The following is a 25,277-nucleotide window of genomic DNA, read 5'->3' on the forward strand; positions in this document are numbered from 1 at the left end:
TAAGTTCCTCGACTTATAAATTATAGACAGTGGAAGGAATCACATCCTTTACATAACATCAAATTCTTCGGAAATTTGTTAAAGGTTCCCACATCACGGAGTTCACTGAACCTGGTAAGGTGCCCTATAGGCAGCTGGCTATTTATTCATTGGGAGTCTTACGAGTGGGCGGTCTGTTGGCGTGTATGCATGCATCGAATGACTGGCCACTCAAACCAAAGGGTTCATCGTCAATTGAATCACCGGCAGATGGAGGACAATGATTCCTTGTTGTAAGATAATCTCTTCATTGATAGACGGTTTACAATGGTAAGTAGCGCGACTATTTCCGTAAAGCAATAGTCCGTTTTGTTGCAATTTGTACTCTAGAATCCCTAGATATGAGTCTAAGAACAATTTTATAACGTCATTTACTTTTCATAGCCTTAGCAGAAGACCAATCTCTTTTACTGTTAATTATTTTTCTTTTTCATTTTCATTCTTTTCTTTTTATTCTTCTATGAATTGCCTTGTGTCTGAGCTGCCCAGGTGAAGAAGGCACCAACAAAAGTAGATATCTCAATCGTCATATCCCTCGTTTCATCAGGTAGTCATTTGTTTTCCTTTCTTTCTGTCTTTGTATCCCTTTTTCAGAGACCATTTCAGTAGGGTAGTCCAATACTGTGACATTTGTGGCAGTCTTCTCGACGAGAGCCCCGAGGAAACTTTGCAGTGTGAGCTGTGTGGGAAGCTTGCGAAGAGTAAGGTCTACCAATCCTTTGAATCCATCGGCTAACATGTCATACGTGAATAGATACTGTGTTCTTTCATACGCAGACCACCGTGTCCGAAAACTTTCCGTCGAAGCTGAGGAACAAGATGAAATCGTTCACCGAGAAGGCTACGCGTGACGAACTTGGCCCCGGTCCTACTATTGAAGTCGACTGTGTCAAATGCCCCTCTAAGGACGTGACCTATTCTCAGGTGCAGCTAAGGAGCGCCGATGAAGGAAGCACTATCTTTTACAACTGTCTGAAATGTGGACACAGGTAAATACACTGGCTCCTAAGTCAAGCTTAACGGGTTACATTAACTTCTCAAAGATGGACGGAAAACAATTAAATGTAGTGGGAGAACCCGGCATCGAAATCAAGTATCATGCTTCTGCACAGCCCTCCTTGCACCACCTTTTCCGTATATCTGGCATTGTCTCTAAGGTGTGGAAAATCACCCATAGATGCTAGGGGCGCCGGTGCCATCCAATACCAGGATTCGAATCCAAAGGCGAGAATACCGTTGTCTCGTCAGGTATGACTCAGGTCCACTTCCCCCATTCAAAGTGGCGGCATCGAGTTCTACTGCAAAATGACTGCGGAAGTATGTATGTATTCTAATCCGTAACATTGATTGACTTTACAGCGCTCTCCCTATATTTTCCTAGCCCTAATTCGGACCAAAAACCTGACTTCGGTAATGAAATAAAATAGCAAGATGCCCTGTGGATGTACGACACCCATTTAGAACTTCAGAAGGGCTACATTCTCATCCGGTATAGACCCACATACCGTTACTTTCCGATACATATTTTACCCCTATTCACCATTTCATGACACACGTATATTTGATTCCGATACGAAGCGATACATACGTGGTCCTCCTGATTAGGAAATATAGGAGCGTCGGTAAAGAACAATAAGCCACATGCCCTTCCAGGTGGTACGTATTTGAGTCTGGCTGACGGAAATCGGCATACAGTGTACAACTATTGTGCCGGTTAGCCGGGGTGTCGAATGTATATAAGAACCAGTATGCGTTATTTGGAGGGGAAAGAAACAAATCTTCTAGACTAAAGACGACATATACCGCGTTTATACATACGTATTTCTTCTTATTCACTTCTATTGTTGGCCAAAATGACTACAAATATCAAAACAGACGTTTTAATTGTTGGGGGTGGACCTGTGGGCCTGCTCGTAGCTTATGGTCTTGCCAGACAGGGCGTGGATACAGTGCTTGTTGGCGAGTGAAGGCTTGTTCCTCGTTACTGTGCAGTTACTAATGCAATAATATAGAGAAACATGACAAGGAACAGCAAGCTATGTACGGCAGAGCAACAACCTTATACCCCCGAACACTGGAAATGCTTGACCAGCTTGAGCTCCTGGATGAGCTCAACCAAATCGGATATATCGGCCGTAACAGTGTCACGTACAAAGATGGCAAGCGGGTGACATCGCGAGGCTGGCATGTGATGTTCCAACGTATGAGTGGCACATACTTGGACTATTGCCTGAATATCCGGCAGAAATATTCCGAAAATGTGATTCGCGATACTTATCTGGAGATGGGAGGTCGAGCGTACATCGGCTGGGCACTAGAAGACTTCACTGTGGGTAGCCAGAGTGAGGGTGACCATAAAGTGACCTCACAAATTCGCCAGGTTGATGGGGGTGAAGATATGACTGTGTACAGGTGAGTCTGACCTGTCCATACATGTTAGTAGGCGTTCTAACGTTTTACAGCAAATTTATTGTCGGGGCCGATGGTGGACACTCACTTGTCAGACGCTTATCAAATATCCCATTTGAGGGTGATCGCACAGACTTTAAGTGGGTTCGGATTGATGGGCAATTCAAGACCAATATGCCGGATGCGGATCTTGGTTTTGCGTCTATAGAGTCGAAGAGCCACGGGAACGTCCTTTGGGTTCAACTCGACCACGGCATGAAACGCATAGGTTTCGCAATGACAGCTGAAATGCTAGCGAAATATGGAAACTCGCTTACAGAAGAACAAGCTAAGGAAGAAGCTGTCAAGTCGATGGAGCCATTCTTATTAGAGATCGAGAAAGTCGACTGGTGGACGCTATACAGGTAGGCCACGTGCCCTCATCTCTACTACCTTCTGGGTTTTCACTGAAAGATCAATAACAGCATAAATCAACGAGTTGCTGATACCTTCTTCGCCAACGATCGTATCCTGCTGGCAGGCGACGCTTGCCATACACATTCCTCTGGTGCCGCACAAGGTATGAATACTGGCGTCCACGATGCAGTCAATTTGGCCTGGAAATTGGGAGGTGTAGTGAAAGGCTGGTATAGCACCGACATGCTCCGAACATATGACAACGAGCGACGCCTGGCAGCGCAGCATCTCATTGAGCTGGACAAAGCATTCTCGGCAACTATTTCTGGGCAGATTCCAGATACCCACAAGGGTCTATATGCCGATGCGAACGAGCTATTTACTAAGCTCTTTGACGAGTCAATCCAATTCAACATCGGACTGGGAATTCACTACAATGAAAGCAGCATTAACAAAGCTCCGTCTACCGGAATGGTTTCAGCTGGCTGGAGAGCACCAGATGCTCTGGTCTATGCACCCGGCTCCCGTATCCCGGTTCGGCTTTTCCTACTTACCAGAAATACTGGAATGTGGTCTATTCTCATATTCGCCGGACAGCCTACGCTCACCCGGGAGACATTGGCTTTATCGATGAAGAAGCTGACCGTATCACTTGAAAATCTCCCTAAAGGCATGGTCCGGTGCTTTACTTTGATTGCCCATAGTATCACTGAAGGTGACCAGGTCTTTGCAATTCCTAGGATTGGTCACGCATATTATGATTCCGACCGATCAGCCCACGCTGCATATACCATTTCCACCAGCAGTGGTGGGGTAGCAATTCTCAGACCGGACGGCATTCTTGGATACGCCACAGCCCTGGAGGAAATTGAGACTGTTGAAGGTTTCTTCAACGGGTTCGTTCTAGGCAATTAGCAATAGGGATCCGCACATCGACGTATACTGGGGTCCTAGTGTACACCCAATCGTTCCTAACTTTCTTTCGCCTTCCTTTCTCTTCTTCTTAGGGTGGGGTATAAAAAGAGACGCATGTTGTTGTAGCATGTTCTCAGGGTATTAAAGATAGAGATATTTGATGATAGTTTCAGAACTGTAAACTGAACCAGAAAGGGTCAAAAAATGTATCTTCGTTAAAGTCAAGATCGTGAAAGAGGTCGTCTGTGAGTGGCAGATAATCTGTGCCCTCTGATACTAGATCATCGTTTCCGTCGTTATCCAGCTGTTCAAACGTGGGGAACTGATTGGCAGATGGTTGTTCCTGCGACAGGATATTGGTAGTCGACATCGCAGAGTGCGGAAAAGTGATAGAGCACCTCTCTTTGATCGTGCGTAGGTTCTCGGCACAGCGTTCCGCCGTGCTGCTGTACAATCCTAGCTTGCTCAATGCGGACTGACATTTCTGCCAAGACTGTTGTAAAGCTTCCTGGGTTACATTATTTACAAGCGACTGAGAGAGCCCCGCAAGAAGGATGACAGACCCTGCAGTAAATGCATCTATGAAGGCCTGTCAGTAATAGCGTATGAAAAACCTTCGGGACTGCATTAGAATACTTACAAAACACGTTGTAACACCAGACGCTGGACAGGTCAGTGTTGCAAGTCTGATGTACTAAGGAAATAAGATCAATGGCCGCATTGACGCAGTATATGGAACAGTCCAGATTAACTCTGGAGTGGAGTGGAGCCTGATGGGTAGAGTCATTGCTTTCACTACACAACGTTGCATTACTGTTGCGGAGGGTCTGAGCGAGGATAGGCCGGTATAGGAGAATCTTCAAATATGAATATCTATCACCGTACATTAGTAATATATCCTAATCGCAGGCTGTCATTTCTGCATACCTTGCTCGAAGCAAGCACTTTTCTCTTTGGAAGTTGTCTGGACCGTCACGTAAAACTTCATGATCCCACATGAGAGCTTCTGGTAGTTTGGTCTTGAAATTCTCGAGGTCTGCATCGATCTCTATTATGTTCTGAATCTGCCGAGTATTTCCGGCCGGCATATGGTTACCCGCTTCCGTTGGCCCTGCATTATCATACAATGATTTCAGGATCTTGCGCAGCGTATCGTACAGCTTAAGTGTCTCAATGAACCATGTAACACGCGATAGCACACGGGGCGGTTGTTTACAAGTTGGAGCACCCGCTGATAGATAGCAATCATCAATGGCCTCAGGCAGAGGCGTAACTGGCTTTTGGGCAATCATTGCCGGGCGTCCCAGTATTGTGCTAATGGCTCTATATAGTTGACCAGGTTTGAGTTAGCAATGGTATACAGGGACCAGATAGAAGATACCGTACAGGTCAAGCATTACACAGCCATGCCATACCCTCCGCCTAAGCTGGATTTCGGCAAATGATCGACGTTCATTGCCGAGGTCTGAGTGCAGTCCCAGTGCTTGGGCAAGCCGGCATGCCATGCCTATAACATGCCAGCAACGACTGGGAGTTCTTGAGCATTGCAAGTAATGTGTGATGAGCAAGAGAGTTTGGCACACAGCTAAATCTCCCCCTTCAAGAAATTCCAAATCTAAAACCGGCTTGCAACGACGATAAAAAGCTTCTGACGTAGTTTCTCGCTGTGTCTGCACTACGTTGGAGAACTGACATCCTAGAGCAAATATGGCGTTCAATGCGCAGTGGAAAGTGGTGTGATTGACAGTTATGTCTCCTATGCCCAGACCATGAACTGTGTTTGTGCTTCGACTAGACTCCGCAGGCACCCATAGCGACCTGTATGCACTAAAGAAAGCGTCTTTATGCACGAAAGGGTAAAGTGTATGTATCTTAGAGAAATAGCAGTCGACCAAATGGTCAGCTAATGGACGTGGGGGGAGAAGCTCTACCGATGGGCTAGGTTCAGTTGAGAGCTTGGGGTGCCTATCATAATTGTGCAGGTCGATTGAGCGACAGGGCGCCTCGTGGCCAGAACGTGGCCCAGTGATAGTTGGTGGGATAGACTGCTGCAACTGCTGTATAAAAGCCACTGTCGACGAGTCGCCGAAGAATTCTCTACTTGTGTTCTGGTCCCTGTCCAGTGGACCGACAGTTAAGCCCATGGCTGTCACGCCAGCGTCATCCCGGTCATGCGTCGTGCCTCTAGTTGTGACAGAAGACGCGGAGGATGCGGATTCATGACATAGAGGTCCATAATCCAGTTGCGAGGGAGGTATCACTATTACATCCTCTCGCGTGCCAGGGCTCCCGCCATCTCTTTCGCAGTGTCAGTGCCCCGTTCGCCCCTGTTGAATGAAGGAAAAATAGCCGCACCTGGGTAGACGCAGATCGTCATCTTTAAATATACAGCGATCCCGGCGGCGTTGGCAAGTACCGCAATGGGGTCGGACTCCGTCACAGCGTATCTTTAGTGATCGACAAGTATTACACGCAACGCCGACTCTCTTTCTCTTAAGTCTGCGAGGAGGATTTATCGGATTTGTGATTACCATCGTCCAGGTATGGTGTCACTGATGAAGAAAAGGCGTACCGCCGTGAAGTCATGGTCATTTCTCTGGCATGTCGGGGGTGGACAAGAAAAAGCCGAAGAAGAAGAAGTCCAGCAAGGCGATTGAAGACGAAGTGGGACTGACCCTTGATTGGTCGAGGGTCCTTCCATCGCCTCCCGGCCAAAACGTTGGCTGATTCCGATTCCGTATCAATACGGAATAACCAGAATAAATCCATAGAGATCATGAATTGTGCATTTCAAGAGATAATCTAGTACAGGGTACATTGCATTCCTCCATGTGTATCTCATTTAGCCCTAGATAATATAAGAAAAGGCCATTAATATTATAACAATAAACGAAACAAAATACCAGGTCCTCATACAGTCAAATACAAGGTTAAGAACGATTTGTTTTCTACTTGGCATCGGCCTTAATTCCCTGACTAGGTAATACAGGCCCACCATGATTATCGATATCGCCGAAAACTCCTTCGAAAGTTCGTATTGCTTGCGCACGTTGGCCCATATTTGAGCATTGGCATTGGCATATTACGCGAAAACTTCTCATGTGTTATCGTAAAAGGTGAACAATCCTTACATCCCTGGGAAACGTTCAAGCGACAGTCTGGGCCCTGTAATGGGCTGCATATCACAACCCTGACCGGCAGGGCAGAATATAAATGCATTACTTCACGGCCAGATCGACAAGGGCCGAGGCAGGACGATCCCCATTCCAGTTGCGTAACAATAAGCTCTCTCTCCACTTCCTTCTTCAGGAAAGAAACGGCGAGAAGGTTATCTGATGTTACTATTTTGGTATAGACCATGTCCTTCCCCGGAGAACCAAAATGAACTCACCCGAAATCATATCAAGTTGACGTTGTCCATTCGGACATCCACCAAGACTGAGTGTCGATGGTCGGAGATAATGGTCAAAAACATCCTTAGAAGGTGGACATGAACTTAAGAATCAAGTATCTCTGACGCGTTCTGCCGTGGAGCTTGAATCTCTGATTAGATTGTCTGCTAGGCATCTAAATATGTAAAGCCAGTGTTGTGGGTGCGATGTCCAAGTATATATATCTGGGAAGATCTCGAACTTTTTTGCTCCTGATATCATCCCCGGCCTATCTTTATCTTACAGATTTCCCTTACTACATTCCGGGATGGCTTCGCATTTGTCAAAGAGCCTAGCCTCACTGGCCGTGACCGCTGCGTTTGCCCAAGCTCAGCTCTGGGATCAGACCATCCAGACGAATTACGGTCCCGTCCAGGGCTTTAAGTATTTCAACGAGTCTACCCTCGAGAAATACTTCGGTGTCTCCGAGTCCAACGTGACAGCCTTTTTGGGTATCCCGTTTGCTGCGGACACTGGGTATCAAAACCGCTGGAAGCCACCACAGCCCCGTGAGCCCTGGAATGAAACCCTGAAAGCGACGGACTTTGGTCCTGCCTGTCCCAGTAACTACGCATCCAATATCAGCGAAGACTGCCTCAGTCTGAACCTCTGGACCAATGCCGGCTCTGCGGACGCCAAGCTCCCTGTTATGGTCTGGAACCAGGGCTCTGACGAGACCAGCAATGATGCCTGGTGGTACGGCGGTGGAATGGCCTTGAAGGACGTCATCCTCATTACCTTCAACCGTCGCGACGATGCATTCGGTTACCTCGCTCATCCTGAGCTCAACGCCGAAGGTCTCCAGCTGACCGGTCACAATACATCTGGAAACTATGGTGTCCTCGACCAGCTCGAGGTCCTCAAATGGGTCCAGAAAAACATCGCCAAGTTTGGTGGTGATCCGGACCGCGTAGTCGTCGCTGGCCAGTCTTTCGGTTCTTCCCAGGTCTATCATGCCGTCAATAGCCCTTTGTTCAAGGGGTACTTCCATGGCGGTATCTCTGAGTCAGGTATCAGGTATCCATACGATCCTTTGCTTGCAGGCCTCGCGACCTCTTACGTCAATATGTCCGCTGCCATCACGCACGGTGTCAACTATACTACCTTCCACAATGTCTCCAGCATCAAGGAACTGCGCACGCTTTCCATGGAGGAACTCCTGATTGGCTCTCAGGACCGCGTCAACGACACATGGATTGATCCAATCACCGCACTTTCTGCTGGCTACCCTCTCATTTTCAAGCCCGTCCTAGACGACTACGTCCTTCCCTCCACATACCTGGAGACACTTATCAACGGCCCCGCGAACGACGTCCCCGTCATAACAGGCAACACCAAAGACGAGTCAGGCGCCTCAACAACCACCGACTACACCGTAGGAGAATACGAGTCCTATTCCACTCTCAAATATGGTAATCTATCCAGCCGTTATTTCCAGCTATACCCCGACCACGGCAACGCAAGCACCGTAGATAGAGCTTGGAACGCAGCTGCCCGCGATACCTCCCTCATTGGCTCCTGGGCCTACGCCACCGACTGGTACAAGTCCGCCTCCTCCTCGTTCTACACCTACTACTGGACCCACGCCCCACCAGGCCAAGACCAGGGTGCCTTCCACCAGTCTGAAATCATGTATGCACTGAATGCTCTCTACGCCAATGCCGATAAATACCCTTTCACTCAGCAGGACTATGCCATCCAGGAGAAGATGTCTGCCTACTGGGCTAACTTTGCAAAGACGCTCGATCCCAACGAGGGTGGATCTTACACTGGCAGCGGCTCGCTGCCGCGCTGGAGCCCCAACAGCGCCAATGGTACCCAGGTTGTCATGGAGCTCGGCAATGCTTTTGGAAACGTCCCCATTGCCAAGAAGGTTCAGGTGGAGCTCATTATGGAGTGGTTCCATCAGCAAACTCCGTACTAATTTCGGCAGTTACTGCTGATGATGGAGCTTCCTAGGTTGGAGTGTGTAATCACGTAGTATAAGGGAAGGCTATCCTGCTACTGATGCTCGGCTGCTCTATGCTATCGGATTTCTATAATGTACCTATATTCACTTCTTGATTCTTAGTTTAGATCTGTCGATTCTGCTACCGTTCTTGTCACTCCTTTGGCCAGTTTTATGTATGTACATATATAAACAGCATTCGAATTACTATTCTCAAATTCTAACCACATCTAATCTCCAACTTTCCCTTATTCAAATCCAACCCATGGCTCTAGACAACTGCACATAACCCAGCTACCAAAGAACACACCCCATCCATACCAGTGCAATCTCCCAAAACCACATCACATCCACCACACTCGATATGGAGAACACACTCCAACCTCTCACAAAATCCACTTACCAGACCTCAAACGCCGTTCCCATGAGAAACTACTCAAATCCACTACCGCCACCTAAACTTATTTACAAAACATACTCCTCTAGGTCTGCCGAAACGTGGACCCAGCCAGGCCGTTGTTTGAATCCGGGGTCAACTACCAAATACGGACTAGCGCTCCACATTTACCCTCGGGGATACCAAGCCTCTTCATTAAAATCCTTCATAATGTAACTGCCGATCATTGGATTATAATTTTCCACGAGTGCGTGTTACTACTTGCTGTTTTAAGACTCGGCGGGTTGGATACGGTGAGGTTGTGATTTATTCATATGTGTGTTTGTTGGGTTGATGTATTGGGATCTTGGGCATCTGTGAATGTGAGGGAGATTTGTTCTGGGTTGGGTTGGGTTAGGCTTGTCTAGGGGTCAATATATTGGATAGTTCTTATACTCGGATTTAGAGTTGGGAGGTATTATTATGCGCAGAGAGGGTATAGCTGAGTGAGTCTGTGGCAGTTATGCTTTATGGCTTGGGGGGTTCAGTATATGAAGAATTACCCGCTAGGCAGGGAACTAAGAATAGGGGTGAGTTCTATGCGTATCTAACCTGTAATTAATCTTTTTGAGATTTAACTTTTGGCATCTGACATAGCTCTCTTGTGAGTAAGTATGTAATTAATAGGAAAGAAAGTGCCGAAAAGCCTGGGAATAACTACAAACTAACATATGCTACCACGGCTCGCGTAGACTCTATCTTGGAACCGGTTAAGAACATATTAAGAGCCTTTACTATCCTAAATATCAACTGTTATCCTTAGCTGTCATACCTAGTTACCAGTAAACACTATCCCGAAATAAGTACGCCGCCATTAGGGCACCTCCACGAATCTCTCACTAGCATCCAGTAGAAGTTCCATAATGGTCGACTTATTGACCATGGAGAGCAGTTTCTGAGACCACGGACAGTCCGGATTGAAATCTACACCCCCTTGTTCGAGTAACAGGCGCACTATACTTACGTACCCCCTGCGGGCCGCCACTGACAATGGCGTTTCATGGTAATATGTGGGTTGATCGGGGAACACATCGGCCCGCTCTAGTAGCAGCATAACAGCCTCATAGTGGCCATTCTCTGAAGCGACGTAGATAGGTGTCTCTCCCATAGAGTTGGCAATACCGGGATGAGCACCCTTGGCTAACAGATCTATCAGAATGTCCAGATGGCCTCCACGAGCCGCCATTAAGAAAACCGTCGTCCCGTCTACGGCCTGATGATGTACGTCGATATCGGGATGCTGAAGAAGCATGAGTGCAGCTTCTGCTTGCGCGTGGGATGCTGCAATACCAAGCGCAGTGCGTCCACGGTTGTTCGGTACGTTTATATCCAGTGTCTTTTCTAATAAGACAGACATGAGGTCAAGATCACCGCGAACAGCCGCGATCATTAACGGCGTTGCTAGGTATTCGACACACCAGCAGTTCGGGCATGCATTGTATCTCTGGATAAGCATCATAGCTAGCTCGCAGCGACCGTCCCTGACCGCTATATACAGGGGTGTCTCCCCTTGGTTGTTATCTGGCTGATTAGGATCAGTGTTCTCGTTTTCGAGCATTAATTGTATTGTGTCTGCGCTTTTGGAGACAACGGCATGATAGAATGGTGTTTTCCTGTGCTCGTCTAGGGCGTTTACGTTCACATCTTCTCGGGCCAGTATACTTGCCACGAAAGTTGATAATCCGTGTTTACATGCAACATGAAGTGGGGTCATGCCCTCAAAATTGCTAATGCCGATACACGTCCTTGGATCGTCTAACAGAAGGCGGAATAGGAATTGGTCTCCGCTCTCTATTGCGAGTATCAGTGGAGTTCGGCCTTTGCGATCCTCGCGATTTGGACTCGTGTCGTTGTGCTGAAGCAGGAGTTTTACCAGGTCGTAATGACGCCGGCCTACTGAATGATGTAGAGCGGTCCTGAACTCCGCATCATGGCTATTTGGATCGAGTATCTGTGAGTCCAATGCCAGTTTGACCATCTTAGTAAGGCCGCGAGACGCCACCCATGGAAGAAAATGTTGTACATAGGGGGCTTTATCCTTTGTAAGGAACAGGTTCACTATCTCCGTATTGCCTTTCAGCGCAGCCATGATGATTGGAGATTTCTTATCCTCCTGTTCTCCGACTTCAACATGACAACGAGGTAAGAGCATCCGGACGATATTCGTGTACCCTTTTACGACCGCGGTCTGGAGTGGGGTCAGCTTGCCATGTTGTACTCCTGGGTAATCGGCTCTAACTTTGTCGCTGCTCAGGAGTACAGAAACAACGTCTTCGTGATTATACTCCACAGCGACACTCAATGGGGTATCGTTGAAGTCATCATCTAAATTAGGTCTCATCTCCCCACCGTCTAAGAGTATCTTAGCAGCTCCGGCCCTTCCGCTTCTTGCTGCGTAGAATAATGGAGTCCGTAGATGAGGACCTAGCTGTCTTGGATCCCTATGCCATTTCAGACAGAGTCGAACAATATCGTCATGTCCCGCTGCAGCCGCCGCTCCCAGAGGGCTACCATATGGTCCATACCCGTAAGTGTTGGGAGATGCCTCTTTAGATACGCGGGTTTCCAAAAGACGTCGTGCTACGGTCTTTGACCCCTTATAGGCTGCGAGTTGTAAGGCATCGCCATAAACACCGTCCATCTTCCAAGCACCAGCACCGTGGTCCAGGAGGAGCTCTACCAGGAGCTCATCATTATTGAATGCAGCAGCATACATGGCACTGCCAAGGTATTCGTGACTCTTATCACCCAGTACTCCGTTGCCCAGAAGCACCCTTACAAGGTCCCTCAAGCCAAGCCAGGCGCCTAACACCATGATGCCAAAATCATCCATACTTTCAGCCCAATGCATGACACTTTTCAGATTCTGTGCAACCCAAGCGCGGCCCTTGTATGAGATCAAGGCAGTACTTATAGCCTGGGCACAGTCTTCTGCGCAGCATTGTGCAGTCGACAGCGACCGTAAGCGCGATAAGATCCGTGACATGCTTTCGTGACTGGATACATCATGCGCGATTTTCTCGTACAAAAGTCGTGACCAGAGCCGGTCATTCATAGTCAGGTTGTATTGCCCGATGTAGAGCATGTTGCCCAGGACGATCTGGTTCATGTAACCTAGATATGAAGTTCATGCACCGATGAGTTTGATTGGTCTCAGCGGCTAGGGCAGTGTGATGCTTACGGCAGACACATCTTAGATTCAGTATATCCTGCACATCGAGCGACCTTAGTATCGTCACAACAGTTTCAACACAGATATCCTGAAGCCCCATGATGTCTGCCTCTCAGGGTTCCTGGTGAGAGTTGTGTGTCTGTATTCTTTAGGCAGAATTGTGATTCATCCCTTGCTGCATATATAAGGCTGGCATGCCAACTCATCAAACAGGCCAAGAGGGGTTTTTTCTTGCGCTCAGGCTGCAAATCTCACTTTTCTTTTTGCATGATTCCAATGCTTCACTTTTCGATTGGGATCGCCCTTCATTCCCGGTTTGCAGGCCGTTCACTCATTAAACGATTTACTTTACTATGAGACTAATTCATGGTAGTGATCTTTTCTGGGATATCGCAGTCTGTTTTTAAACACCGAACGGGGTCACTGTCTATAGCTTTCGTCCTACTTCGAGTTCATATTCATACTCACGCCCAAATGCTCGGTAGAAAATATGCTTAAATACCCCCCTTGCGCGTGTGCCGTACATCGCTTTCGTGAACTCCCAGTACTCGGCCATAGCGCTGGCACATTCCCAGTCGACAATTCCACTCAACCGTCCACGGTCAGCAAGCAAATTCAAAGGATGCAAGTCTGAGTGCGTAAAATGTGAATGATGATCAAGACAAATACTGCGCTCCGGGAATATGGTAGCTAATGTGCCGCTAAGATGGCTGGTCAGGTGAGCATAAAATTCAGATTCCGAGTTGAACAGACCCGCAGATCCATCAGGGATGCGATGGTCGATATATGGGCCGCCAATCGTGTTTCCGAATTCATACGGCATATTATTTGGAGTCTTTTGTACCTGCGCGATGCAAGCCTTTAGATCGTCGGCAAGTTGGCTCCACTCGGCATACGACATCAGATGCCAGACAACCGCAAGGAGCTGTCCGTGTAAACGTGTCATAATTAGATACATCTTGCCTAGGTTCTCGACAACATCCGCTACACGGGGTGCTGGGATGCTGGTGTACTGCTCAACCAATCTTAATGCATGGCTTCGTTTCGTGAAGGGGGATCCCACTCCTTGACGACCAAACCAAAAGGGATCTGTTGAACCCATTGTCCCGACAATATCCCGTAGAGCTTTCCCCCAAGCCATATAAGAAGTCAATAGATTCGCCCACGCGCCCAAAGTTGTACGAAGAGCCATATCCAACGAAAGACTGTTCGAATCACCCATGGTAACTCTGAGACATCCCTGTGAGGCTTCGGCCAGCCACACGCTATTTTGCCTCGATGGAAAAGAGATGCAGTGCGGCTTCGAATCGATGAGGGACCTCAAAGGAGAAGGGATTGGGGTAGATCAACGTCGTCGTGGATGCTCGGGGACAGAAGCCTTGCATTTTGGAGGATTATATCATCATTCTCGGTAGCAAGAACTTCGCAGAATATTGAGGTAATGGAAATAACTGAATTAACTGTTACAAACGACCCAACAGCTGTGAGCATGTAGTTTTTTTTTTTTTTTTTTTTTTTTTTTTTTTAATAACACTCTCATATATGGCAGCTTACCTCCTCAGCACAAACAAGCTCATAGAACATGGACGATAGGACAATATACGCAGCTTCCACAGCTGAGATTGATCCGAGATCGCGTCCATCAAGAAAGAACAACAAGGACCATTTCTCTGGTGGACTAGTTGGTCAAGGGGACTTGAAAGTGGCACAAGGCACGTTACTTTCCATAAGCTAGTTGAACGTAGAGCGGGCGATTGCACACCGGAGCACGTACACCGTTCCACTAGCCCTCTCTACTTACTCTTGAATCAACCTAGACTAGTTTCCACATCCTGCTGAACGCCTGTTGCCCTTGAAATCAAATACCGTGCAGCAACTTCGGTGTCAAGAGCAGCTTTGACAAATTGGTTCAGTAGTAGGCGTTCTGTGGGCGAGAGCGCCGCCGGGACAATAACCTCACACGCGCTGCTGGCGGCGGTCAGCGATGAACCTGGATCCTAGTAGTGTCGTAATAGCTCGCAGGCAAACGAGAGGCGTTCAGGTTCGAATTTGTCAATGGCGCTGCAGTGGTTTCATCAGCTCATGAAAGGGGGAACAGAAGCAAAAGGTGGCAAGTAAATATGATCGGCAAGTAAACTTGTCAGTTACCCGCCAGTTGACCGCTTCCTACACGTCCTAATCCTTTTTCTGCCTACATTTCCTAGTAAGGTCACGTTACGGATAGTATTGACCAATGATCTAAGTCAAAATCAACCTAAACCAACATCGATCAATCCATGTCACGCGATTCGATATCATCCTTCATCGTCGTTCGTCGAGATATGAGCGGAGAGTTCCAATTCTACTACAAACCATCGAGAAAAGCCAAAGCAGTTTAGCATAGGTCTTGGAGCCTCAGACACCGTCTGCTTGCGCCTCCGGGTTTCAGTGGAGTCCACAATGAAGTCCTAGGTTCTTGAGACCCCAATAAAGAAGTATCGTGGAAGAGAGAGTGGGCGATGTCGTGGAAAACGGAGCTATCGATTCGAAAGCGAATATGCTAGAATCTAATCTAGCTAGACCCATATCACCCTGTGACTTAAGGACTTGCTTTCTCGAGGCGATGAAGTTTCATTACGTATCATGATGATCCTTGGGTTACAGAAAAAACTCTCGGTATCCTGCGACATCACTAGTCTCTCCTCCCTACATCGTTGTTTCCGAAATTAGCGGTGACAAATAATTCCACTGTACAGGATCTGGTACGTCAAAGGTATTGCGATTAAACAGGGTATCATTCATAGGCTAAAGTATAGGTATTGGCTAGTACTAATATCGTTGCAGTTGGAATGCCCCACCAAAGGCGTCCACGCTGTCAGGGTGGGTGTTCCCATTGGTTGTGCATTAGGTATCCGTATACCACCTTCGATCCACATCCACCGTCACCATCCCACGCCCCGGACGACGCCTGAAAGCCGAGGGAAAAGGGCGGATCGGAATTGTCGTCGGAACGTAGGGCTGGCCTGCGGCTGACGGTGGGGGAAGGTCTCCCACTGTGTCGATCCGATATCTCTTATGGTGCAGCCGTTTGTCCGAACATGATTTTGTAATCCAGTGAGCACGACATATTACTCAATCGTCGAAAAGAGACAGTCTCCGGCGCTATTCGAGATTGACTTTCCGAGATGGGATGAGACGCGTGGTGGACGTAAGCGAGACCGAACATGCATTCTCTCGGAAATTGGATTTGAGTGGCGAAGGAAGAGAGAATTTTCACTCCCTACACCGTACAGACGGGCTCTATTCAAGGGCCGTGCAGCCTCACTAAGCGTGGAGGGGAGCCCATTTGCGGCAGCCGCCTCGGAGAATGATCTGTGGCGTGAGGCTGCAATTCTTGTCTGTACCGCATGACGATTCGACATATTTGAGAAAACAACTCACGACATCGGGGGAGTAGTTCTGGTAGGCATAAAATATGGGAGTTTTCCCGTCGTGGTCTTGGGTGCAGCAGTTCGCGCCTCTCTCAAGGAGTGTTTCGGCTATTGTTGCAGATGATAGCTGGGCTGCAAGATGCAATGCGGTCTGGCCCTGGTTGTCCTTAGGGCACCAGGCAATGCCGTAGTCCAGTAACCGTTCGACAGCTTTCAAGTGACCGTTAAGGACAGCCAAGTGGAGAGCTGTACGGTTATCGGAGTCCTTGCCAGTGAGGACAGCCTTGTTCTTCAGATATTCCTGTTCCATGGATGCTATGTCACCGGTAGCAGCAGCATGGAGAAAGAGTTGATGGCTGTCCATGGTGATTGTCGGGTTTTAGTACAGGGAAGTAGAAACAAGAGTGGTAAGCTAAAATCACGCAAGGCGCAATAGCTGGCCTTTATATATTCAGGACAATCAGCAGGGATGTCTGGCTTTGTTTTAAACGAACGAGCGAAACATGACTAGCCTCCGGCCAACTACGAATGTGGATGTCTGCTGCATATTAGACTACAGCCGCGTCGGCTTCGAATTAACCAAGTGGATAAATCGCCCCTGGGTTATTGCTTAGCCTCTCAGCTCCCACGGTTTCATTTGGATGGCCTCTCCAGAACGCATAAAGTCTAGTTTGTGAAGTTTTTGGATAGTAATGACCAGTAGTCACAAGAAAAAGAATCAACCAATCACCAGAGAAGACAGTTATATGGGAGAATATTCATCAGTGAGGCTTATGGTAGGCAGCTCGCAGCAGCAGCTGGTCCGCACACGACTGATTGCCTTTCTTGGCCTAATGCAAACCTCGCAACGAGATATTAACCCCTAGGGCCTAGGCTAGAGCAAGCACTAGAACTAGGTAGATGTCGACTGATTGTCTAGTGCCGCGTTTTTGTGGTTCCGCGAGAGTTGTGGTGGGACCGTCCACCATATATTTTCTTCGGCCGTACTCCGTGATTAGTTCAGTTTCGCCGTGCTGACTGGAATATCGGGGGAACCGACTCGAACCCGGGAAAGGTCCCGTTGTCACCACCAGCAGGGGGCTGTAAGACACTTAATTTTATGGTTAAATGTGATTCGATGTCTCTGGTGATCTCGTATTGAGTCTCCGATCCACGGCTAGCAGTCTCTTTGGCTCCCACACTAGCGTCTTGTCCTGTCTTGACCTGTTGCAGGTTCGAAAATTTTTCATGTGATGAGAATGGCAGAATTATTCACACCTTTGGCGACAGGCCAGGGGTACAGATTACCCAATTGGATTATGTTTGCTGCCACTCGACTTGGGATGGTTACGTTGGGGGGGATCTGGAACGGGTGGGCTCAAAGTGGGTATACCCTAAAACCGCCAACGAATCTTGTTCTTGAGCTACGGGGGAACCCCGGAGTAAGTCGTAATTGGTGCTTTCGTTGTAGGTCGTTGGTCAATTTTCGTTAAGCGAGGTATGGATATCTACCAGCGGGAAGAATATTTTGTAGGAAAGGGATTTTTCATTGCTTTTCTCTGTACGGAGTACATCAACGGCATGGCGAAGCATTTCTGTTCAGTCTTGCATAGTCAAAGCACAGGCACCTAGTGATTATATGAAAATCTTGGCTAGAGGAAGCTTGGCCATCTCAAATCAGAACAAAGAGATGCAGTGAGCCAGGCTATCCCCATAATGCTGAGGGTTATAACTTATATGCATAGAACAAATCTCTTTATTCTAACAATCGGCCCACTATTGTTACATTGACGCACTCTTATGAATCTTCATCTATCTAGTCGGAGCATAATGATCCTACATTCCGTTATCGGACTTGGTCGAGTCATGTCAATAGAAGAAACCACATCACTGGCCAATTGAGCTTGGATTTATTAGAAATGACCATATGTAAGTCCTTCCGAGTATGATATCATACCTGTCATCCTACCCCAGAGTGGGGAAGGTGAATTCCGTCGCGGGTGTTATTGCGCAATATCGATATCTACATTAGTAAACGATACACAGGCCCATAGCATCTTGGTAGCCCTTCTAAGTACGGCAGTTCAACGACATAATATTGACACATGTCCCTAAGAGGGTGGGAAACCGTCAACATCTTCTTTATGTACCAGGAATATATATATAACCAAAAAGGGCGGTAACAAAGCAGGGTCTGCTCCACAGGGACTGGTGAAGATAGCATCCAAAACGCAGTCCATATGGTTTGTAGCTTTGTATGCAGAGGATAGGAATAACACTTCCATCCCCAAATACACTGATCAGGATATCCAACACGATATACGGACAAGGTCGTGGTTCTAACGACATGACTTGAAGTAGGGGTTTAGTAGGTGCAGTATCAAATCCACATGAAGTGTCTTGATTGTAAGCATAGATGGCTATAACAGCCGTTGGACCCCTTAGCTTGCGAGAAGCTGGGTGGAAATCATATCGTTCCAATGAATTACGATGTGACTCCCTGTATAAGTTATGCATAATGTATTGATTATGACGCAGTTAGCGAATCAGCTGATCATTCATTCCTATCTCGACATAATGAGCTGCCGGGAAGTTAGTTATCAAAAGCTAAAACGCCCACCGAAAGCAGATATACATATTTCATACACCCTTGTCATAGTGGAGAGGTAATTCCTTTCTTTTTGGATTTTCTTTTTTTTTCGACATGTTTCTGATTCTTAATGCAGCACTTAATCTTTTACAAGAGTCAATGTAGTGGTCAAAACTTTACCAATATCAGGCTGTCCTAGAGAGAATGATTTGATCTATCACTTTGGGGGCGTGACGAGTGGGGAATTTGGCTAACTGCGCTTAATGGGGGAATCAATGTGCATGGAGAGGATGAGCGATAAAGCAAATCCAAGGGCGTGTGGGTTTGGGAGCTGCTTGTTCGAAGTCTCCATATGCACAGTGACGTGTCTTGTTACCGAGCGGGGGTTTGTATACACTGCTAGTCCATCGTATAAAGATATTTTCCTGTCACCGATTTCTTTCCATGTGCAGCTAGTCTTTCTTTTACACGAAGAACCACTATTTCTACCTTGAAGATGCGACCCGATACTTCTATCTATATTATAGGAACACAATGCACAGGCAAGACTACTCTTGTGAATGCCTTATTCAACGCCTTTCACGGCCAACGTAATGACATCGTTATACACAGAATCCCAGAAGTAGTTCGAACTGTTCTTCGAGAGACCGGCATCACGCGCAATGATATTCCGAATGACCCATGGAAGGCACTTGAGCTCCAGAAATTGATTCTTCGTGCACAGTATGAGGCTGAAAGCAAGCAATCCGGTAACCTAGTGCTGTCTGACCGGTCCGGCATTGACGCTCTCGTGTATGCCGCCAGATATGGGCCCCCAGGCAGTCGAGAGATGCTGGAAAACACAAGAGAATGGCAATATTTGCCAAGTCGGATGATGCAGTCCTTGGTGGTCTTGTGTTCACCACATCGGGAATGGCTGGTGGATGATGGAACATGATTGATGCCGAATAACTGGGAGGATTGGCAGGAAACAAATATGATATATTACCGGGTTTTGATAGAGTAGGGTCTCTATTACGTAGTTCTTCCCGATTCCTAGGTGTTGAAATTAGAAGACCGGATTGACTTGCGTATGCGGTCCTCGATCCCTAACGTTTCTAACCTGTCCTACAAACAACTGGTGGGAGGTAGGTAGGAAGGACATCTGGGAGGATGGGGATTACCCTGGCAAATCTCTATATTTGTGGCCCTGGCACTCTTGCTTTTCTTGTTGTTTGTTTTTCAACATGATTGACTGCACATTCCTTGACAAAGACTGTGCAATTTGATGTCGAGTGCCAATTAGCAGAGACATATATTCTGCCTAATGTAGACCAACCTGACCTCTTCTTGATAAACTCCCCCAATCACTCACGGCCAAGTGACCACGCTATAAAAGCCCCGTTCGGTTCGAGCAGGGAATTTCCCTTCTGGGAAATGGCGCAGCTACATTGCAGTTTTGACTCATGGCAATAGGTAGGAGTGAATCGCAGCCTTGCATCTATAGTTACACTACTAACCTAAATAGGAAGGTTCAGCTGTGGTCGGACCTCAAGCTGTGTGTGCAGCTCAGCTGGGCTCTACGCGAATGGCTACCCAAGATCTATTCCTTGACCCGCCCTAAAATGTCGATCGATGATGCCTTACTGGATATATCTATGGGCTATCAATTCACTATGGTAGGCAGCCTCCTGGTTCCCTTTGCCCTAAACCACCATTTGTTCACAAAAGGTTTTTAGTATAAAAGCTGCTGTGCCAGGTATCTCCTTCACCTTTTCAATCATCTTTAGCCAAGAGAAGTGCTTAGCTATATGGTCGATTAAACATTTTTGTTCTTGCTGCTCACACGTTCTTTCGCTGCACTTTCCGTCTTTATTGAAATACACTCGCCTTTGCTTTGACTTTGGTTTACCGAACCCTAGTCAGTTGCGGTACTAGGTAGTTACTGGTGAAAATGGTCTTGCGTCAGTTCTCAACTAGTTCCTTGGAGGCATTATGCGCAGAGGAGCACCTGGAGCTGCTAGATTCTGTCGATACTCTCCGTTCTCAGGGCATCAGCCATTATATCTCCCTTCCACAGATAATTGTCTGTGGAGACCAGTCCTCAGGCAAAAGCTCCGTGTTGGAGGCGATATCCGGTGTTTCGTTCCCAGTTAAAAGCAATCTTTGCACCCGCTTCCCAACAGAGCTTGTCCTGCGCAAGAGCTCCCACATTGGCGTGAAAGTATCTATTGTTCCTCATCGCTCTCGTAGTCATGTGGAGCAGGATGCACTCTCGCGTTTCCACGAGGAGCTCGAGAGCTTCGAAGGACTTCCAACGCTGATCGAGAATGCAAAAGCTGCTATGGGTATATTTACTCATGGCAAAGCCTTCTCCAATGACCTTCTGCGAGTCGAGGTCTCGGGGCCCGACCGTCCCCATTTAACGATCGTGGATCTTCCCGGGCTGATCCACTCGGAGACGAAGCTGCAGTCGGCCGCTGATGTTGCCCTCGTTCAAGATGTGGTTCAATCGTATATGAAGGAGCCAAGGAGTATTATTCTTGCCGTTGTATCCGCCAAAAACGATTTTGCAAATCAGATCGTTCTGCGACTTGCGCGAGAAGCCGATAGCTTTGGCCACCGAACACTTGGTGTCATTACGAAACCTGATACATTGGTTGAGGGCTCGGAAAGTGAGCACCAGTTTGTTTCACTGGCCAAGAATCAGGAAGTCACTTTTCGCCTCGGTTGGCATGTCCTTAAGAATATGGACACGGAGAAAGGGAATTATAACCTTTCTGTTCGAGGACAAGAGGAAGCCGAGTTCTTTTCCAGGGGGATTTGGGAAGACTTGCCACGGTCGCATGTCGGCATAGACACACTGCGACGACGACTCAGTAAGCTACTTCTCGGACAAATTGCCACCGAGCTACCCAGCTTGATCGATGAGATCCAGTCTAAAATGGACCTATGCGTTAAGGGACTCGAGAAACTCGGAGAACCTCGCGCTACCCTCAAGGAGCAGCGATCGTACCTTCTCCATATTAGCCAATGCTTTCAGACTCTCGTGAGATCTGGTCTAGATGGCAGTTACAATAGCTCCTTTTTTGAGAGTGCCCACTCAGAAAATGGATATCACAAGCGAATGCGTGCAGTTATCCAGAATCTGAATGAAGATTTTGCGCAGCACATAACCGAAAACGGGCACTATCGTGACATACTCAGCGGTGGGCAGCCGGGCACGAGTCAATCATCATCAGCTGAACAGTTGTTTGTCTCTCGCAAGGAATATCTCCAGCATATCGAAAGGTTACTGCGACGAACCAGAGGGAGAGAGCTGCCTGGAACTTTCAACCCAATGATCGTCAATGATCTGTTTAAGGAGCAATCCCAACCATGGCAGAGAATTGCGACTGCTCACGTCACAAAGGTCTGGGATGCTACCAAAACATTTATTTGCGCGGCCGTTGCGGAAGTTAGTGATATGGCAACCTTGGGAGCGTTGTTGAAGGACGTTGTCGAGCCAGCTCTCAGTGATCTCTTGCACAGCATGGAGGCAAGGTTGACTGAATTGCTAGAGCCGCATCAAGCTGGACACGCGATTACTTATAATCACTCCTTTACCGAGGATCTACAGAAGGCTCGTCGTGATATAATGGAGGACCGGTTCTCCCACGTTTTAACTGATTTCTTCGGCGTACCCCAAATTACAACATCAACCAATACCTACTACAACAACTACGACAACCCCCCGCAACAAGACCCCTTCGACGATGACTGTTACTACAACACCAACAAGAAGAGAAACAAGAACAGAGACTTTAACCTTCGTAAACTTTTAGACTCGCTGCTCGAATCCACTGAAACCGATATGATCTGCTACGCCGCCCGGGAAGCTCTCGATTGTACACTTGCATACTACAAAGTATGTATTTTGAAGCTTCTCATTTGTCCAAGGAGTATGAAATATTAACACGGTCCAGGTTGCACTCAAGCGGTTCATCGATGGTGTCGCAACTGACGTGGTCGAAACTACCCTTACGAAGTCTCTCAATCAACTGCTTTCACCAATAGTAGTACACCATATGTCTGATACATCGGTCTCGCGTATTGCAGGGGAATCGAAGGAAAATCGCGACTTACGCGAACAACTTTCCAAAAAGCTCGAGATTCTAGAAAGTGGGTCGAAGACTTGCAGGAAGTTTGTCAATATCCAGGGGATAAGTATGCTATCGTCATATCTATAATATCTGAAAAAATCTGAAGCCGACCGAGCTAATCAAGAGTATCTAGCCATGCCAAACTCCGGCACTCAGCAAATCAGTGACCTGAATGTTCCTGCTGGCAATCAGGGCGATCAGCCTCCTAATAGTCAGCCTTGGAATAACCAGGTTCCGCATAATCAGGATCCGAATAATCAGGGAGGTAATATAGGTGGAGACTGGTCAAATTGTGAGTGCCGAACGTGACCTTTTGGATGGAAACGGTTACTGACACTCCATTGTGGCTGTTCTCTCTCCATCAGAGGATCCAGCCCCTGAACCAGAGGTCGGCTATGTGGACTCTGGCCTCTCACCAGTGGAAGGCAAGAAAACTACCGAAACAGTGATGAGAGGCAAGGGGAAGAAGGGTAAGCAGAGCAAGAAAAAAACTAGTTCAATGCCATCTGAGCAGCTGGCGAATCCTCTCTAGTTACTACTTAAATTGTGAATTCAAAGGTTGATCTTGATCAAATAGTGTCTGTAATGATACATGGTCTACAGGCTTCTATTGTGCACTATCTTCGTCCGGAAGTTTCTTAAAGTTACAGTTAGATATTTGATCAAACACCGGTTACGCTTTTCAGTGGCTCATATGCAATTCTGAATACTGAGAGTCTGTAATGTATCCCTCATCTGAAGGGCAATATTATTAGGCAACCTGTCGACCTCCCAATACGTAACGTAAAGAGTGGCTTGGACGAGAATTACTTTTACGCCTTGGATTTCACGGTCTCTATCAGACTCTGGGAGATGACGAAGGGCTTAATAGTGAACGTTCTAAATGACCACGGCCCAGTTGGTTGATAGATTGCAGTTCCGCACATGATCTAATAAGTCTAGAGAAAGCCAAATGCAAGTGCACTATCGAAAACAACGCCGCAAACAACAACAATTAACGGAATAGGTATCTAGAAGCAGAAAGACAGACGATACCAAAAGGAAATACACTAAGCCGACGAAAGCCGATGCAATTGCGTAGTAGTACCATCGGACTCACCACCCCGCCTCTGCATATTCCTCGGATTCAAGAGCTTCGAAGGATGATAGAAGCTCATAACAACCATTGTGAGGAACATCAGCATCGAATCAAAGACATACATGAACGCCTCGTGACTAATCAAATATCCAGCATTTCCCTGCGCGTACTCGATCAACCGGAAAATGGACCGAACAAGAATAAGCACACTCGACACGTAAAGCACACCCATGACAGTTACCCACGTAGTTTCCGTCCGCTTGGTTTGGCTTTTGATTAAAGATTTCTGTGTGGGATTTTGGTGAATCCGCCAGTGAAAGATTGTCGAGGTGACGATGAAGACGCTGAAGAATGCGAGTTGGACGGCGAGACCGATGATGGTGACTGTCTCGCCTGTGTTCATGGCGCTAAGAGTTCCGCTGGCCATTATGCCGCCGCCTGGAGGTTCTGTGTTAGTTTAAAGCTGGAGATAAAGTGGAGGAGACGATGCATACCTGCTGCTTGCATGACGAATGCGACTACGTCGCCGATCACGAATATCAAGGTTAACCATCTTATGGGCACGATGCTGAGGGCTTCTGCGTCCAGGTACCGGATTAATCGACCAAGGGTCATGTATATTGATGCAGCGTAGAGAGGAGGGGCAAGGAGGATCATGATCGTTTGGACGGAATAGATGGGTATGGAGTTGGTGTCGTTGTGCGCTAGTGTACGGCAGATATAGCCGATAATTTGAACTGTGCATGTATTAGTATTTTGCTCATTCTTGTACACTATATTGAGTTATGTCATGAGATCAGGAGGAAAACTCACAAACTCCTCCAATAACGAACACGAGGAAATACCATGATCTTAGGCGAATCACTTGGTAGAGGTGATAGAGAGTAATGAGAGCGAATAGAACAAGGAACAGGATTGCTGCCCCAAGCGAGGGTGTATATCGGTATAGTTTGAATTCGAACGTCCCTTCGGTGGAGTCCATCTTGGTCGAAGTGTGAAGAGTTGAGCTGTGATGATGGCAAATGTGGACTGGCTCTAATAGACAATTCCACGTTCTACCCAGGCTGCTTTCTCACAAAAGTTTGAGGTTAAAAGCCAAAGTAGAGATGGACCGAGAAGGGACTGGGAACAGGAGTTAAGAATGAAATATGACTGGAATATTTAGACGTTATCGTCGTTTCTTAATATATACTCTGACCTGTTGATCATCCTGATAGATCCTTCGCCATGAATCCACTCTAGCCCATTTAGTCTTTTCCACCGATCCTTGACCGGCCATCCCATGGCTTACCAGAAGCTTTAGATTTAACTCTACCATTACATCTAAGTCGAGAATAGGACTAGGCAGGACAG

The 25,277-nt window shown here is 47.3% G+C and overlaps 10 protein-coding genes across 10 annotated transcripts; 5 read left to right on the plus strand and 5 right to left on the minus strand.

Moving 5' to 3' along the window:
• Positions 1-249: 249 nt before the first annotated feature.
• On the plus strand, positions 250-1,032 carry AO090023000556 (uncharacterized protein; the record flags this gene model as incomplete). The annotated part of the gene is made up of 3 exons (XM_023235654.1): positions 250-272; positions 634-740; positions 794-1,032. 3 exons carry the CDS (start codon positions 250-252, stop codon positions 1,030-1,032), a joined length of 369 nt encoding a protein of 122 aa, XP_023090657.1.
• A 50-nt stretch (positions 1,033-1,082) lies between these two features.
• Positions 1,083-3,759, plus strand: AO090023000557 (uncharacterized protein; the record flags this gene model as incomplete). The annotated part of the gene is made up of 4 exons (XM_023235655.1): positions 1,083-1,196; positions 2,072-2,451; positions 2,502-2,852; positions 2,913-3,759. 4 exons carry the CDS (start codon positions 1,083-1,085, stop codon positions 3,757-3,759), a joined length of 1,692 nt encoding a protein of 563 aa, XP_023090658.1.
• A 169-nt stretch (positions 3,760-3,928) lies between these two features.
• Positions 3,929-6,293, minus strand: AO090023000558 (uncharacterized protein; the record flags this gene model as incomplete). Its single annotated transcript, XM_023235656.1, has 5 exons — positions 3,929-4,338; positions 4,400-4,632; positions 4,687-5,080; positions 5,141-6,057; positions 6,115-6,293. 5 exons carry the CDS (start codon positions 6,291-6,293, stop codon positions 3,929-3,931), a joined length of 2,133 nt encoding a protein of 710 aa, XP_023090659.1.
• Positions 6,294-7,458: 1,165 nt separating this feature from the next.
• AO090023000559 (carboxylesterase/lipase family protein) lies at positions 7,459-9,114 on the plus strand (the record flags this gene model as incomplete). Its single annotated transcript, XM_001821042.1, has 1 exon — positions 7,459-9,114. The coding sequence occupies one exon, from the start codon at positions 7,459-7,461 to the stop codon at positions 9,112-9,114; it is 1,656 nt and encodes a 551-aa protein (XP_001821094.1).
• A 1,274-nt stretch (positions 9,115-10,388) lies between these two features.
• Positions 10,389-12,659, minus strand: AO090023000560 (ankyrin repeat domain-containing protein; the record flags this gene model as incomplete). The annotated part of the gene is made up of 1 exon (XM_023235657.1): positions 10,389-12,659. One exon carries the CDS (start codon positions 12,657-12,659, stop codon positions 10,389-10,391), a length of 2,271 nt encoding a protein of 756 aa, XP_023090660.1.
• A 514-nt stretch (positions 12,660-13,173) lies between these two features.
• AO090023000561 (aminoglycoside phosphotransferase family protein) lies at positions 13,174-13,968 on the minus strand (the record flags this gene model as incomplete). Its single annotated transcript, XM_001821044.3, has 1 exon — positions 13,174-13,968. The coding sequence occupies one exon, from the start codon at positions 13,966-13,968 to the stop codon at positions 13,174-13,176; it is 795 nt and encodes a 264-aa protein (XP_001821096.3).
• A 2,061-nt stretch (positions 13,969-16,029) lies between these two features.
• On the minus strand, positions 16,030-16,520 carry AO090023000562 (ankyrin repeat domain-containing protein; the record flags this gene model as incomplete). The annotated part of the gene is made up of 2 exons (XM_023235658.1): positions 16,030-16,110; positions 16,167-16,520. 2 exons carry the CDS (start codon positions 16,518-16,520, stop codon positions 16,030-16,032), a joined length of 435 nt encoding a protein of 144 aa, XP_023090661.1.
• Positions 16,521-19,221: 2,701 nt separating this feature from the next.
• AO090023000563 (ATP/GTP-binding protein) lies at positions 19,222-19,662 on the plus strand (the record flags this gene model as incomplete). Its single annotated transcript, XM_023235659.1, has 1 exon — positions 19,222-19,662. The coding sequence occupies one exon, from the start codon at positions 19,222-19,224 to the stop codon at positions 19,660-19,662; it is 441 nt and encodes a 146-aa protein (XP_023090662.1).
• Positions 19,663-20,658: 996 nt separating this feature from the next.
• On the plus strand, positions 20,659-23,378 carry AO090023000564 (uncharacterized protein; the record flags this gene model as incomplete). Its single annotated transcript, XM_023235660.1, has 3 exons — positions 20,659-22,611; positions 22,670-22,910; positions 23,212-23,378. 3 exons carry the CDS (start codon positions 20,659-20,661, stop codon positions 23,376-23,378), a joined length of 2,361 nt encoding a protein of 786 aa, XP_023090663.1.
• Positions 23,379-23,895: 517 nt separating this feature from the next.
• Positions 23,896-24,906, minus strand: AO090023000565 (RTA1 domain-containing protein; the record flags this gene model as incomplete). Its single annotated transcript, XM_001821048.1, has 3 exons — positions 23,896-24,362; positions 24,419-24,661; positions 24,738-24,906. 3 exons carry the CDS (start codon positions 24,904-24,906, stop codon positions 23,896-23,898), a joined length of 879 nt encoding a protein of 292 aa, XP_001821100.1.
• Positions 24,907-25,277: the final 371 nt, after the last annotated feature.

This window comes from Aspergillus oryzae, chromosome 3 (assembly GCF_000184455.2).
Source record: "Aspergillus oryzae RIB40 DNA, chromosome 3".
NCBI lineage: Eukaryota > Fungi > Ascomycota > Eurotiomycetes > Eurotiales > Aspergillaceae > Aspergillus > Aspergillus oryzae.